Consider the following 17,754-nt stretch of genomic DNA (forward strand, 5'->3'; position numbering starts at 1 on the left):
TAGCGAACTTCTATATTCGTATGTTTTATTACGTATATAAGGTGGTTTGCCTCCTCGTCAATACCTCGCTATTCGCATTAAAGCTTAAACTTTGTCCCAATTCCTTAAGAATGACCCCTGAAGCACAAAGGTCGTAGAATAAATTCTTGAAATTACTAAAAATACTTTAGCGCTAAGAGCAAGGTAATCGGAGGAGGTGAACCCATTATGTGTAATAATTTCTGTTCGTTTAAAGTTTTCATATCGCTTCTTACTTTCAGTTGTAAAAACTTTTTCATATTTATTTTTTCTTTATTCTTTTAAGTAATTCTAGAAAATCCTGCCCCCCATTCATGGAAATTTTCTTCCCCCATGACAAATTTCTCCATGGAAAGATCCCTTCATGTAACCATGAGTAAGATGAATAAGACTAAACTTGATGAAACACATATATTTAAAATCATTATTAAAATGCGATTCTTTTGATGTAACTATTGGTAAGATAAGATAACATTTATTTTCAAAAGACTATCACAAGTTCTATAGAGCCGAATTTGCTTTATATGTGAGTAAAGGCTAAGAGAAAAAAAAAAATCAAATCAGTACATTAAGTCAAACACTTAAAATTAAAAAGAAATTAAAAAGGCATAATCATCAAAGATAAAGGGCAAATCAGTAAACTTGACAATTAAATTACAAAAACATTACAGTAAATCAAAAATAAAAACAGCAATAGAGGAAAAGGGGAATTTGGCAAGCACATAATCACGAATTATTATTAAGGTCTTCCAGAATAAAGGGGATAAAACTTTTACGAAACCTCTCTGTAACAGCATGGATCGGAGAGTAAGTTGGGATTACTAAAGAGGCTGACTGGGGGAGTTGGAGTCTAATGGGATTGTGAAAATCAGGGAGTAAGTCCTCAGTACGGGGATTGGAAATGACTGATCTAGCGAAAAGCAAGTAAATTTTTTCCCTCCTTTCTTTTAAGGTGGTAATGCGTGCAGCTTTAAGGAGGAAGGAGTATGGAATATTGACTTCTTTGTAAATGATCCTGAGCGAACGCTTTTGGACCGACTCGATTTTGTCACTAAGTTCATTTGAAAGTTGCGAATGCCAGACCGGACATGCAGATTCCAGTAACGGTCTGATAAGGGATAAGTAAACACGGAGGGAATGTATCTTAGGACAATTAAATTTGTTTAGAAGCTTAAACATGGATAGTGAAACATTTGCTTGTTTAACAATGTTGAAAACATGTGTGTCCCACTTAAGATCATTGGAAATTGTGAAACCAAAAAGCTTAACATGTTTCACTAGCATTTCGAGAGGGATCGGGTCTCAGAAAGAGGAGTAGATTTCAAGAAGTTGATCGTCGTTATCTATGATTTGCAGATATATTGGTATCGAAATTCCGTTTTTTAGAGTTTCGGTTGCTATTGAGCCAGGTAGCTCCTTACTTAAGTTTGTCACCACGAACTGTTTGATCTGTAGAAATACTGGGAATGTAAACAGGATCTGTTTGCGAAAGCACAGGACAGCTGACCCCCAATGCACTTGATAGCTGAAGGGCCTTGAAACCGAGATCGGCACCATGGATTTGGACTTTAGAGTCTTGTGCTACATTTTTTACTTTCTGCAAACTCCATTGAAATTTATTATATATTTTTAAGAATAATCGCAAGTCCATCTGCTCTGGAAAACAACAGGCTGTCATTATCCATTGTAATTCAATAGCGTTACTAATTTTCTTTTAAATGAGTAATTTCATTCAGTAACATTCACCTTAAGCAAAAGCCATTATCAGTTGGAATTTTACAAGTAGTTTCTTGTTGAGTTTTAGACCGATTCTTTTTCAGTATGACAGTCAAATAAAGAATTTGTAGAATTGCTAAAATATGTTATAGGAGATATTATTGCCACCGACTACTTAAGTACCAAAAATTTTCATGAGCAATACGAGAAGAAGCTTTCAAACAAAGGGAGACAATAGCCTATTATTCTCAATAGCCAGCAAAGGAAAGTGGGTATGGCTAGAACTCATCTCTTTTTGAACTTAGGCAGGATTCCTACGGGAGGAAATTAAAATTACCACAGATACCAATGGCAACAGCAAGATGGTGGGGGAACTCGAGTCTCCTCTGTTTGAAGATGAAAACAGTACAAAAAATTGAGTTTTGTCAAACTCAAAGCTACTTTTAAAAACTATTTTATAATCCTGGTTTTAAAACTGAATTCATCGTTGAAATTTAAGGAAATTTATTTCTTTTTTATTTGTTTTGTATTTCGATGATGATGACTGCTGCATATATAGCGAAAATATCCGCTTATGTTATATTCACTGTCATCACAAGTTTTCTCGTTATCTTCTCTTGTTTTGTAAGATGGAAAGGCAGTGTGGTGCTCATCAGAAAGTGTGGCAATAGGATTTGAAGGAGAAGACCAAATATAATATTCAATCTTTATAAACAAATATAAACCATTATTCTTAGTTATTTCTCTTCAATCAGTCTCTATAATATGGTGACTTGATAATAATATTAAGTCTGTATAATAGGAAACTACCGTTTCCATGAAGAATTAAGTGCTTAGCTAAAACTACAAATTTACTTTCAAATAGATTACAGTTGTCATTTAAAGCCGATCAAGAGAGCTTATGCGGGTAAAACGTTAAAAATTGTAGTCCCTGTTCTATTGTTACAAGATAACGGATGAGACAAGCCAAAACAATTGCCTTAGTGTGCTTCACTATAATGTATGGTGTAGCATATTTACCTAAAATGAAAAAAGATTAATGAGAAAACAAAAATTAGATTTCAGTTTAAAAATGTAAACATAAATGATGAAAACAGTGAAACTTGACACATTTTGATTCTCTGTAATCAAAAATCATAGATTTTGAGTTCTAGGCTCTGGAACTTGATACTTAGCTGTAACTTATCTAGCCAAGCACCGAATTTTACTTATGAACAGTAGTTGTCGGGAGATTGATCTCTGGCCAGACAAATGTCTAGACGTGGGATTCTAGCTAGACATGCATGTGAACGCTGCTTAAGAGATAGAGTAAGAACATAAAATATGCAAATGAAAACCCTCATTAGCTTCCCGGCATGTAGAAAATGCATTCAGTAAGTCTTAGACAATAAATGAATAAAAAAATCCAGGGCTAAAAGCAACAGAGACAATTAAAATCGCTTTTTATTAAAATGACAAATTGCCATTATTGGCATAAACATACAAATAATACCTCAAAGTCTTTGGAGATAAAAAGTAACAGTTTTCCGCTGCCGGAAAAGTTTAAGCTTAAAGCATATTATCAAAATATAGATACAAAATCAACCAAAGAACTCAAAACTGGCCAAAGGATAAATGAAAAAAAAGTAGAGAAAAAGAACATAACAAAATCAAGATTCTAAGCCAAAAACAAAATGAGTAGTCTCATGAGACGAAAAAATATTTAGTTACTTCTTTCTATTTATTAGCATTTGATATATTTCCAGAACTTTGAACCAAAAAAAGGTTTCGTAAAACCCAAAAATTTGGCACATTAGTAAACCGTTTGACCTCTCCGCGATGCTGAAAATTACCATGTTTTCAATTGTATGCTTTCTTTGAATCAGAATAAATGTAACAATTTCAACTTAAAATTCAAGAAAATACCACATTTCTTGAACATAAGATACCATGAAGTATATTACTCAGCATCCATTACCAAAGTCGAAGAATAAGTTAAACATTTTATATTGGTTTTGGAGGCCTATACGCTCATACCTAATCTTCTTGCTTTGTGGATTTTATATATATATAAAAAAAAACGGTTAAAATGACACAAAAACCGTAATAATGAAAATTAACTCCTTTTGTAAGCACCAATCATTTTGCCAGCCTTTCAAAATATCCCTTGATTCCCCATAATTCTAGCGTGCAAACCAACCGATCAAATTTGATATCATTAAATGTTGGCACGAAGCCGAAATTTAAGGGACGTGAGGATATTTCATAAGTGGGAGTTAAACACTTTTTAAAAAGTGAGTTTTAATGACCTTAATATCCATAATTCTGTCCATTTGATTGTATTCTTCACAAAAAGATATATACATAACATCAGAGAGATTTTCCCAATATCCTCGCTCTTTCTACATAAATCAATTATTAAAAAAATACATTACAAATAAATGACCATTTGAAAATCAGAGTGACTCGAAATCATGTAAACTGTGAATGGCAAGGAAAGCATGTATATCAATAAGGGATAGGCGTGTCTGACTTAATGATTGGTGGATTTGAATGAAGACTTAATGATGATTGATAGACTCTATTATCATCCATTTTAACGTTAGTTACTTGCTTTTTAAACTTTGTACTATATTTATAAAAATCTGACATTTCAAACGGCTTTGAGATTTCTCTATTAGGCTCTATAGTTGCAGGTTGTATCACTGTTTGATTTTTAGGCGATTCAAAAGGCACAACAGATTCAGTAAGTCTTCGTTCAGCTGCACGATCAATTAAATTTACATTTGCACACTGGGTGTTAAGGTTGTTCATAGGGTACACATTATTGCTGCTCGGTTGGTCTATGCTTTGTATTTTACTCAATTTCTTCCTTGATATAACTGGCGAGTACACGCAGGTTTCATACCAAACTTTCTCTTTTCCAGCAATGGAATTATCAGCAGGTTCAGTTCTACCATTTTTCACACAACTTGTGACATGGTCACTCCGTGAATCACTCATTGTACTGTAGCTTCGGGAGTGGGACACTGAATTTTCAAAACTTCCACTATTTGATATGAAACCCATGCTGTGAAGTTGATTTAGTCCTTCTTGGGCACTTTTGGTGACGTTCTCCCAAGAGCGATAACGTGGACCAATTGAGGCACTATCAACTATGTCAACAATAGGAATTGTGTAGCTTGGGGTAGGTGGTAAATGAGGGAGAGATGACCTACTTACATCCAACCAATGTTCATCACAAACAGAAGATCCAGTTCGCATATATGCCACCCTGAAAATAGGTTATATTTTTATTATGTGCAATGGAATTGACCTCCTCTTTCCCGGAGTACCATGGACATTGAAAATAGAATGTGATTGTTTGTGTTGGTTAGGTGGAAACTTTAAACCCCGGTAATATTTCTGTTCTACGCCGTTATTAAGAACGTATTGAGTAACATTAGACCCCAAAACGAGCAGAATTTATTCTTTATAGTAAAGGGGTTGCCCACGCCTCGTTGCCAACCTCCCCCTAATGGTCAGAGAAACTTAAGAGATTTTCCGAGGGAGGGGGAGCACCAGCTCCCAGTCAAGCCAATAAAAAAAAGTTCAAGATTATACCCCCTCCCCAAAAAGATGTTAAGGTTTCTGCAATTTTTCCTCCAATCGTTACTGTTTTTCTTACAAAAGCCCGTTTTATAATTTTGCCCTTGCTCCTAATTCCTTGCCCCATTTAGGACAAAATCTTGTATACATCCCTTGTGGTCACTGGTAAAATTTTAATTATATGAAAACAAGTTCAATGTCTGATCAAGATTATGAATAAGAAATCAATTCAATCCACTACGCCTGGGTCGCTAATATCAGGGGGAGTTGCCCACTGAGACAGAGAAGAGAGAGAGAAAAGAGAGAAGAGATAAGGAAAGAGAAAAGAGAGAGAGAGAGAAAGGAGAGAGAGAGAGAGAGAGAGAAAACTAAATGAAATGTTATCTTTAATCAAAATTTCTGATTCAAAGAGAGAAAAACTCCTAAGCCGTCAAAACTCCATAAGAGATTAAAACATTTAATTGGGCAAAACCCATGAACTGACACGCAAGGTGGATTACTGTTTGGAGGAAGGATATTTTGAACGGATCAAACTTAGAAAAATGTGAATGGGAGTCACAAATTTAAAAAAAAAGAAAAAGTAGCATAAGTGATATTATAGCAAAAATTAGTTATTTCGGACAAGCAACACACGTTTTAGAGCCCCCCTCCCCGATTTAGTAAACATCCACAAAAAATCCGTATATCATTTTTTGTCTAAAATTTACAAAAATCACCTATATTCCACAGCGCTTTGTTGTCTTAGGATGGCTCCATTAGGCTGTGGCAAGTGTTCAATTTGTTTTTTTGTATTATTTCCAAAGTCCCAGCTTGCATCCAACGATGATGTTACCGCTGGAGAATGTACTGTATATGGTACTGTATGCTAAAGAAGAAGAAAATAGAAAATCATTTAAATCACCACTTCGATTTTGCATTGACAAGTAAATTTCAAATACTAAGTTACAACAGGCTGAACCAAAGAGAAGAAGAGACTACACTTTCCTGTTACTAAAATCAGTAAAATCCATCCTTTAACTAGAACGATTTACGTATACAGGGGTCGGCCGCAACGGGATGCGTAAGAACAGTGACTTTAATGCCTTTTCAATTCAGAAAAAGTGACAATAAGTGACTATTCAAAGGCAGTCAGAGCAGAGGCACAGGTCCAAGTCACAACTTTTTTCTTAAAATTTGTCTCCAGGAGAGTCCTTTAGTTTGGCTGTAGATAAGGAGGGTAAAGTCTTAATATTTCATTCATTTTATCTTTCTTATCATTCATTATAAAAGCATAAATGAAAGTAACAAAAATAACAAGGTTGTAGTACTGCAGTAAAACCTCACACATCATGGTTACCTAATAAAGGGCAAATCCTGGCCCATAATGACAGAAAGTACATCCAGTATTATTCAGAACAGAATCTGTTTTAAGAGCGGTAACTTTTAACCACATCCAACCAAACAGTGTTTAGGAATTACGAAAATAAGCCTTCAGGGTTTTAGAAAAAGAGCCTGAACTACCCCAAAAATGGGTCTGATTCAAAAATAGTACAACTGATCTTCCATGGCTAAAAACCAGAAAACCTTGGTTTGTAGCCCCCTCCCCCCTCGCAAAAGGCACCTTTAAAATAAGTATTCAATTCATTCGACAATATAAAAGTTTTCTCTGTCCATAAAACTTTTTCGTAAAGGCCAGTTCCCCAATATTCAGCAACTGAACACCGACAGATCTGGATGGCAAAACTACAGAGGGGGGGGGGATTAAAAAAATTGAAAAAGTAGTGTATCTTTCGTCCATTTTAACGACTGAAGAATTTTGGCGTGAATAAAAGTTTTAAAAACATATTTTTATTTGTTGTATGTCGCAAGTATATTTTTCATTATATTCACTTCTTCGATGCACATTTCAGAAAAGCAAATAAACTTAAGAAAGAAAATGAACATTTTATTATGCCTCGAAGAGGCAAACTTTGTGAGCTTATCATTAAGGTCTGCATTTCCTTCTTTTTACTCTCTTATTGGGTGGTCCAGATTTACAGAATTATTTCAAGATTTAGTAGAGGGCCCTTTCTCTCCTTCTTTGCGATGACTTCAAGCTTCAGGCGGCTTAACTGGGGCGAAACAAATAGGACTTATGATTTGGCAAAGGGCATAAGATTTGGGGCATATCAAAAAAAACAAACTTATAGTGGGTGACGGAGAATCTATAAGTTGAGATTTAACTATAAGGGTTTGTTATGATTGATTTGAAAGGTGCAAGGCCTAGCAGGAGGGACAGTGATCATCCCCTTGTCCTCGGGATTCACCAGTCCAACTGATAAGAGTAAAGGGTAGAGTAAGTTTCGCTGGTAGGGCAAGTTTTTATTAACTACGCACTAAATCTTAAAAAAAAATTTATAAGTAATAAAATGAAAAACGAGGTTATAAGTACATATGGATTTTTCCTTTGGGTCCTTTCCCAATCCATTCGGGGATTACATGCTCTTCATTTGGTCTTTTACAGGAATGCCCTTAAAACAAATTCTTTAGATATATGTTTGAATGGTAAAAGGAAAAATACTCTATTCCGTAAAAATACATGTTTACACTACCTTTCTAGCTCACTGAAATAAGTACTAATGAAACCGAATTTTGAAACGGCAAAGAAAGTGGTTTAAGTGACAATTTCATAGAACTAGTGACGAAAAGTAGCGGGCTAAAATAAAAGTGACAAAAAGTGATTTTAGTGACTGCGGCCGACCCCTGTGTATGTCACGTGTTTTCGTAACCCAGTCAAACCATTCATTTATCTTGCTCAAGAAAGAAGAATCGATAATCCTAAAACGTTCTGAGACCACAATAACTATACATGGCGTTCTACAAATAAAAAACGAAGAAAACAATAAAAAATAAACAAAGCAAATGAAGCTGCTTCAGTCAGTACAAAAAAGGAGATATTCGGCTAAAACGACCTCTGCTAATCCATCCTTAGTGCTTAAAAAAGAAGGAAAAAAGGTAAACAGAGTGGATTGGAATCCCTCCTCTGTTTCGAGTCAGCTTACTTAGAAAGGCTAGTTTTTCTTTTCTTTTATATATGCCTTTTTTACTTTCCTGTTTTTCAGTACCAACGAAGAATTAGCCCAGGTGTTGGCCAAGATATCAGGTTTGTCTTTTCGTTGCTTTTTTTCCCACTGCCTGAAAACCATCCTTGTTTGGTTTCTTTATTTTCTTATTCCTTTTCTTGGCTTTTTGTCGAACCGATTATGACCTAATAGGGTCAAGTGTGAACTTTCAGCGGTAAAAGTATTTATTAAAAATAAACACTCAATTTCTGTAACATTAAACCAAGGTATCAAAATTTCAAAACTTTACAATAGTGTAACTGTGCCTCATCTATTTGCTCTGTCTCCTATTTGGCAACTATTTCCTGCTCCAAAAAAAAACCAGTTTACCGGATTTATTTTAAATTTGTTAAATTCCTTTTGCATATTTCCTCTGGACTAGTAACTCTTTATTGTCTAAAAAATTTAAATTCATCTTTCCATCTACAATTATTGATAACAGAGTAAAAGATTTTAAGTCTTCCGCCAATAAACTTAATCACGATTGGTATTCTCTATTTTTATGATCTTATGATTGGGATATGATTCTTTTGATTTATGTTTTATGTGTTCTCTATCATGATTGTATTACGATATGGGTCTTTTGATTATGTTCTTAGGATTGTAAAAACTACTTATTTTTGTTCAGTCTACAAATTTTCTTCTTTTTTCTCTTTTTATCCCTTATATTGCAATCTGCCATTTATGAGATCTCCAACCCTTTTTGTTTTGACTGGTAATAAATAAATTGAATTGAATTTATTACTGAACAGATTTTAGGAAAAATTAATTGTTAAGTACAACTAACTCCATGACACTGGGGTTAACACAAGCAAGTACAATGATAGAAGAGGAGAGGGAGTTCAGGCTCAGACCGCCGTAAAAACTTAAAATCGTTATGATTTCTCATATATTTTCTCCTTTTATTAATAAATTTCCCGTATTGTTTAAAAAATTCACCCTCCCTCCCAAAAAATAAAATTCTCGTGCATGTGAAATAGGCAAGAAAACTGAAGAAAAACGATATTACAACAATATGACGAGAAGTGACTCCTCAATTTTAACTCCATAACCATAATCTTTGACAAATCGAGCTTAAACAGTATTTTGATTTCTTTTTTTGTGAAATTAAATCAATTTTTTTAGATTAAACTAATTAAATTGAGTTAATTAGTTGAATAAACCTAAATGAATAAAATGTGGAATTAAAAAGATAAGTTATTCAAAATATATTTCTTTTTAAGTAAAATACAGCGACATAGGCTTTTTGGGGTCTGAAGAAGGGTAACAACGCCACGCTTTATTGCTGGCCTTTCTTCTTCGTTCTTATTTTGACTTTATTTCCCATTATGATTTCCACTTTTTTTTAAATCAAAATTAGCTTGAAATGTCCAAAGTTAAATTTCAATGTCTAAAAATTTATTAATCTTGTCATCCTCTTGGGTTTTGGTGAAGAACTGAAGGAGCAGGGGGTTTCAACTCTTTCGCCTAAAAAATGGGGATACTAGGTTCGCAAAGAACTTATTAAAGAGGGATTTAGAATTTTTAAGACAGGCGGTTGGATTTGATGAAACAGCCATAGAATATAGGGAGTTATTCCTATAATACGTAAGTTTGTAGAGTTATTTCAAGAATCTTTTGGTAAAATATAGCTATCACAGTTACGGCTAGTGCCGCAACTAATTTACTCTATCTTTTACAGCATACTAAGCACTAAGCACGATTTATCATGTTAGTAAAAAATGAAACGAATGAATTGCTGAAACGATTAGTTTTCTAGTGCACTGGTTCAAGCTTGTTCTTGTAGCGTGTGTGCCAGTTGACTACAGAATGGCGTTTATCACTCAAAAGTATGGAGTGACCAAACTCAGATCACAACACAGTATAAGAATACATGAACAGTAGCGAAATCCTATACCCTCCATTAAAGATTTTTGACATACATCAATCTAGACCTCTTCTCATGACTCCACCTTCACGCACACGCAATGAAAAATGTATAGCACAATACGACGGACTTATGGGACACTATTGCTGAGACGCAGACGGATTCCTATGAGCGCTTTAATATGTATTATTTCTGAAGAAATTTTTTGCTATTGTTCATATATACTACTACAGTGCATCAGATGCTACTTGCGCTCTTTAATGGGTCGCTCTTTAATTGTTGAAAACCTCAACAATTTCATTGTTGAGGTGGTCAATATTATGTACTTGTGGTTCCCAAACTGGGCTTGCGTATTCAAGCAAAAAGTGTATGCAAGCATTAATCGCTTTATAGGAAACCAGTATCTATCCTGATTTGCAATATGCACTGATATTATTGTTACTTGGCGTTTAAGTGTGATGTGATGATGGTATTAAAAAGCAATTTGTATATCATCAAGAATAAAGATATAATCTAAGGTTATTTAGAGTTTGATATTTATTTTTTGTAGCTATCGCCCATGGAACTATTGTGCTACATAAATCTATCTATCTACATATATGTTGCAAATGGATAGAATTCTAGGGTGGCAAATACTAAAAAAAAAATTTCTAACACAAAAAAGTGTATTACCCATAATCGTAAATATTCTCCACATTTTTTTCCAATATTTATATTTTAAAATCAGGGGGACCCAGGGTATGAACATATAGTTGTGGAGTTCTTTTGTAATCCAGTCATTTTAGATTATAAAAAAATTTGTTCCTGGAAATCAGCTTTGTATACCAATTCTATTACTTTCTATACACTGCTTTCTATACTAGTAAGTGTATAGCTTTCTACACAGTTACTTTCTTAGATGGTGACTTATTCAATAATTTCGTCACTATTGCACCTAATAGTGACATCTTAAAATTTTTGAGATAAATAACAAAAAATTATCCGCTAGCCTATTCTCAAACGGAGGATCAGTAGGGCAATATTGGTCAAATAGTTTCATGGCAATTATCTCAGCAATGTGATAGTAGCAAATATGACCTTTAGGCGTAAGAGCCACAGGTCATTTTCCTAAAGGGTCATTTCGTTCCTATATTTCTATTTTTTAGGACTTTAAACAAACCTTCTAAATACAATTGCTAAATAGCCAAGGCTAAAAATTATCATAATTAGTTGTAAAAAAAAAATTGACTGCAAAAATTAATGTGTTGAAACTACTCTTTTCTTCTTAAAACGAGATAAAAATAGGCAGACATTTCGAAGAGACAAAATCTAAAATTAGAAGAATTTTCCAAAAGCTATTCATCCACTCCTTTAATAGGAACTATTTACCACTATATACCACTCTATATACCAACTATATCGTGATATAGTCGTATACCAAGTGGTATACCAACTATATACCACTCCTTTAACGTGTCAAGAATACGTCCTTAAAGCCGAAACGACAATATTTAAAAATGGCTATTTTTTTTTCAATAAGACAGTAAAGATATTAAGTTATTTATTCAAAAAAGTAATAAAATTTTGAATATTTTGGCTTCATATTCAGAAGCCTTTATTAAAGGAAAAAAAATAGCTTGAAAAGCAGAAGAAAGAAGAAAGAAATGCACCCAAACTCTCTACAAAAAGAAAAGCCAAAGGAAACTCATATTTAAATAAAAGGCATTTCACATAACAAAACAATAAAGGACAAGGCAAGATGTTTGCAATATACTATTGTGCGTACACGTCCAAATTATTTTCTTAGAGTAATTCATGTCATGGCCAAAAATCTGGCTAAAATGTTCCTCGCCGAATAATAATAAAAAAAGAGCATCACACTGTAAAAGGTAAAAACGAAGACTTCCACAATCCTCAGTTTTATGGTCTTCAATATCCCTTAAAACACACAAATTTTCACTTTCGACGCTTTTAACAAGTTATACCACTTTTTAATTTAGCAAAACTGAATCGTTATTCAGCATTAGTATGAAATAGGAAAAATTTTTATCAGATTTATCAATGTTGTAAAAATATTTGATTAGAACAATCAGAGGAAAGAATTAGAAGAAACTAAAAAGACAACAAGAGAGTTTGAAGAGAGTAACAGGAGACTTACATGGATTACAAGAGACTAAAGACTTACAGAACAAGAGACTTACAAGAGATAAAAGAGAGCTACAAGAATTACAAGTGACTCAAAAAAATAAAATATAATAATGAAAAGTAAATTTAAAAAAGCTTATATCTTCAAACGTACTGTAAAATTGTTTTACTTGGTAGCAAAAAACACTGAAGTGTTTGTGGAAAGAAAGGGAGAGCTCTTGAAGTTAAAAACCGAAAAGAAATAGAATTTAAAACTAAAATAATTAAAAAGTAAGCAAAAATACAAAATTACATGGTCTCTTTGCGAGACAAGGCGTTTCATTCCTGCCAATTCAATACATCGTCTGACATGTGTGAAGGAGAGAAATCGTGAGATGCCCTCTGTTGTGGAACATTATAAGCACCAACTGCTGCAGCTGGGTCAACACCCACAAGCGGGGAGTGAAGAGTGTAAGCCGGAACACTGGGTTTAACTAAAGTTGGCCCATAAATCGGGGCACCTACAAGGTGGGTAAACTGCTGAGGCCCTCGCTGCGATTGTCTAAAGTGTGTATGGCCATTGATGATTGGTACTGCATGAATACCAAGCATGGCTCTAGAAAGAGGAGAACCAAATAAGGTCATTAAAAAGAAAAACGGTAAAATGAGTAACCACAGTTAAGTCCAAACATATGGGTATGCAGGATTGTTTGACATCCCGTGTAACAACAACACATCCAAGACTTAGCTTTTTTTGGAGGGGGGGGTAAATTTTTTGGCGTAACAGAATAAGAAGACAAAGAATATTGACTATTAATTTATTTAATTTTTTCTACTCCCTACAGGTACGATAATACACTACTTTAAACCAGTTTCCTGCAACTAAAGTAAAGCACTCCGACAATACGAAACGTGTTCCTGATATTCCTATATCAGGTTGTTCCGACTGACATCGTGTCAGTCGTGTTCCGACACGATGTGTATATCAGACGTGTTCCGACTGACATCGTGTTCCTGATATTCCTAAAAATCATTTAAATGTTTACAAAACCTATCAACTAATCAACTGTCTAAAAATTTCGACCCAATGTCAGCTTGTGCAAAAAGAATAAACAAAAGTTTTGACAAAGAATCGCACAACACACCAAAGTACAGAATTGCAATTTCTTTTGCTATTTAAAAAGATGAACTTACTTTATATGATTGGTAAGTGTCCGTAATTCTCAGCCAATTACCACTCTGAAAACAAAGACAAAATCATACAAGGCATACCCTAACCGAATCGTGCATCCCCCCATAATACAGAATGAGACTTATAGCTTAAATGAGCGCACAATTTTTTTTCTTGGTTTCGATAGTCTACTGTATTGATTATATTGTAAGAGAGCATATTATTAAAAGGAGGGCATTAAAGAGAGCTTTAAGGAGAGCAGAGGTTTTTGACGGTTTTCCCAGTCTACTATATTGATTATATTGTAAGAGTCCATACTATTAAAACGAGAGCATTAAAGAGAGCAGACATTTTTGACGGTTTTACTAGTCTATTGTATTGATTGTATTGTAAGCGTCTATTGTAAAGATTGTAAAATTGGCTTGTTGGGCTAGTCCAGTTATTGTTTTTGGTTATATATCTAATTTATTTATCTAGTATGGTATGGCTCAGAAGCATGAGTTCTCCGAAGAACGGATGAAGATCTGCTAGATGGTTTCCATAGAAACTGCCTTCTGATTGTTTTGGGTACCCGACTGACTGACCGCATCTCAAACAGTAAACGCTGCGAAAAATGAGGCTTAATCCCATTTTCTAGGGATGTATTGAGAGAAAGGATGAGATGCATGGGACAAGTTCTGTGAACGAAGCCCGACAGATTGCCAAAGATAATCCTTGTCGGCCTACCATCTAGGCCTAAACGAAAAGCAGATCATCCTCAAATGCGTTGGGAGGATGTCGCAAAGAAAGATTTAATGGAAATGGGAACTTCTTCGAAGGGTGTAAAGAAGGAGGCATTAAATAGACTAGGAGAGAGGAGGAGCGTGCGTGGCTGTGTTGGCCTCAGGCAGCGTGGTGCTGCAGTGAGTTTTTAGTAGTACTAGTATCTTTGGCTAGTCTTTAAAAGTTGTGCATGAGACATAATTTATGTAAAATTACAAATTTAATAGAAAATAAAATATAAGTTTGGTAAAACAGGGGTACATTAGTCACGGATAACCCCCTGGACGCCCCATACTATATCTATTTAAGCTTATTCTTTTAAGAAAAATTAGAGATGGAGGAGGAGCATGCATAACTGTCTTGACGACAGATGGCTGGACTAATTTCTTAGACTAAACTGCTTTTCCATTCACGAAAAAATAAGCAGGAAAAACGAGTTTTAATTTCAACAAAGCAGCGAACAAAAAATGAAAACAAAACAAAGTTTTAATTTTAAGAAAATCAAATATTTTGGCCCCATGTCCAGGAGCCTTTTTCAACGAAAAGAAGCGAAAAAGCAAAAAAAAAAAAATTAAATAAGAGAAATAACAGTTGTTTTTAAAGATAACAAAAAAAGACAACTAAACACAATAAAAAAAAATAGCCAAAAGCAACTCACATTATAAACAAACATCCAGAACTGATGCTACTGCAAAAGAATAAAACCAAAGCGATTGTCTATAATAAAAACAATGTGTCTCTCTCCTCTCAATATTCAATGTAGAGAGACCAATTGTTTTCGCTATACACATTCGGTTTGGTTTTATTCTTAAGTACATAAGTGCTGGAAGTTAGTTTATAAATGTTCTTACCTATTTATTTCTTTTATTGCGTTAGTTATCGTTTTTTTTGTTATTTTTAAAATCAGCTGTTTTTTTTCTTATTTAATTTTTTTTTCTTTTTTTCGCTTTTTTTTCCGTTGAGAAAGGGTCCCAGACCTGGGGCTAAAATATTCGATTTTTTTTTAACTACAGTTTTGTTTTGTTTTTGTTTTTTGTTCACTGCTTTGTTGAAATTAAAACCCGTTTTTCTCGCTTAATTTTTCGTAAATTGCTTGATACTGCAATAATTTATAAACAATAAAAAGGAAAAATCGTAGCAAGAATTGATTTTTTAGACGAATATATCTTTGGGGATAAAAGCCAATGAATGCTCCTCTGGCATAGTTAGCTCATACAAGGCTGTCTCTAACAATTTAAAAGGGAGGGATAGGTGGGCGGTTTCTGGTAGGGAATAATCTAAAATACGAAGGAAGATCTGCAGGGTTCACCCTTTTGAGACCCGTCCCAAACATATCCAGGAAAGATACTTAATATATAATTAGTAATGTGTTTATTTGTGTGACGTTTCTCGCTTGCGTAATCACTTAGATTGGTTAGTCGTATAGAACTCTATACGACTAATAGTATAGTGACTCATCACTCTGACTGTGTAGTTCAGTTTCAGTTTATGTCTGGCTTTATTTGATTAATAAACGAACCAAAAGTATTAGAACGATTTCTGTTCTTAGCGATAGGGCCATTACTTACAAATTAAAACTTGCAGCGCAAACAGGCGTTTTTCCGCCATACATGGTATCTGAAAGTCAGATGTTACTTGGGATTTTATTTAGCTCGGAACACTTAATTTGTTTATTTATTTATTTAAAGCTTATTTATTTATTTAAATTTTATTAATTTATTTAAAAAAATTATTTATCTAACTTAATTAAAATTTATATAAAATTGTAAAGTTAAATTTATTTATTTAACTTGGAAATTAAGTAAACTAGGCACAGCAAACAGTAATTTAAGCACTATTTGTATTCCCGAGAGTAGCACCTGAAAACTAATCACTGAAAATGTTGAGAATTAGAAATTATATTTCAAAACCCGGGAGGGGGGAGCACTAAAAGAACCAATAACGGATAATTTTCAATGAAAATACCAGAAAAATGTATTTCTCAATGAAAATACCAAAAAAGGACTTTTCGAAAAAGGAGGGGGGAAGGCAAACGACCCCCCTGCCCATCCTCCAATTGGTGCCACTAGTTGCTGGTCTCAGTCAGTACAATAATGCAGCGTTCTAACAAGGCTACCTTGCCAAACATGTTCTGGTTATACACTTGCTCAGGTGAAGAAATTCAATCGGAAATACATTTGAGCACGACTATAATGTGGGAATGATAAATATGCTGAGGAAAGAAGCTCCCCGTAGGGTAGAATTCGAAACCATGCTTCAGTCAATCACTGATTTCACTGATTTATACAAACGGGAAAATGTTTTATACAAACGGGATATATATTTTGATTACTTAAATAAAAACTTAAAAAAAAGGATTTTTGAAAAGAAAAGTAAAGGGCTATATTAAGTCAAAGAAGAGTAGAAAAAAACATGTTTAACATTTCAAACTAGAACTGAGCAAAAATTACGATGAAAAGTTAAGTCAAGCATGAAAACCAGAAATTATCACAAACTAGCTGTTGGGGTGGCGCTTCGCGCCACCCCAACACCTAGTTGGTGGGGGCTCTTCGCGCCCCCCAAGCCCCCCGCGCGCGTAAGTCGTTACGCCCCATTGTAGTTGTGTCCCTATGTCCCACCTGTGAATATATATATATATATATATATATATATATATATATATATATATATATATATATATAAATATATATATATATATATATATATATATATATATATATATATATATATATATATATATATATATATATAAATATATATATATATATATATATATATATATATATATATATATATGTATATATATATATATATATATATATATATATATATATATATATATATATATATATATATATATATATATATATATATATATATTTATTTTTAACTACGTAAAACTTGCGAATATACAACATTCTTTGCTGTCCCATTGTCTGTTCATATAAATAGATTGTCAGGTTTACCGACTCTTGAACATGCAACATATAATGGTCCATGGGAAAACAATCCGTATTCAGATCTATACCTCATGATTCTAATGATTGCCCTTGAGCTTTGTTGATGGTGATTGCTAATCGACCATTCCCTGTATCGCCGTCGTCATTTATATATCCCCCTGTGCCTCCGGCGTCCCCTTTGTAGTTGTGTCCCTGTGTCCCGGTCGTCGTTTATATTCCCTGTGTCTCGGTCGTCATTTGTGTCCCGGTGTCCCAGTCTGTGACTTCTCTTTGAGTGTCCCGGGCGTCATTTATATTCCTTGTGTCGCGGTGTCCCGGTCATCATTTGTGTCCCGGTGTCCCGGTCTGTATATACATTCGTTTTTGAATTGGTCTTTTTTTTTAATTTTTAGTTTTTTACCTTTTTTTTAGCTTTTTTAGTTATACCTCATGATTCTAATGATTGCCCTTGAGCTTTGTTGATGGTGATTGCTAATCGAACATTCCCTGTGTCCCCGTCGTCATTTATAT

At 34.0% G+C, this 17,754-nt stretch overlaps 1 protein-coding gene across 2 annotated transcripts; it reads right to left on the reverse strand.

The window, feature by feature from the left end:
* Positions 1-522: 522 nt before the first annotated feature.
* On the reverse strand, positions 523-6,201 carry LOC136028867 (uncharacterized). Of its 2 annotated transcripts, XM_065706809.1 has the most exons (3): positions 6,018-6,201; positions 4,324-4,987; positions 523-2,754 (listed from the first exon to the last, which is right to left on the reverse strand). In XM_065706809.1, exons 2-3 carry the CDS (start codon positions 4,975-4,977, stop codon positions 2,728-2,730), a joined length of 681 nt encoding a protein of 226 aa, XP_065562881.1. In that variant the 5' UTR covers positions 4,978-4,987; positions 6,018-6,201; the 3' UTR covers positions 523-2,727. The 2 variants fall into 2 exon arrangements, with proteins under 2 accessions (XP_065562881.1, XP_065562880.1); XM_065706808.1 differs by lacking the exon at positions 523-2,754 and having other exon boundaries at positions 3,160-4,987; positions 6,018-6,195.
* Positions 6,202-17,754: the final 11,553 nt, after the last annotated feature.

This window comes from Artemia franciscana, chromosome 7 (assembly GCF_032884065.1).
Source record: "Artemia franciscana chromosome 7, ASM3288406v1, whole genome shotgun sequence".
Classification (NCBI taxonomy): Eukaryota; Metazoa; Arthropoda; class Branchiopoda; order Anostraca; family Artemiidae; genus Artemia; species Artemia franciscana.

Coding starts and splice junctions, on each gene's coding strand:
- LOC136028867 (XM_065706808.1), bottom strand. CDS start 4,977: ATGCGAACTGGATCTTCTGTTTGTGATGAACATTGGTTGGATGTAAGT.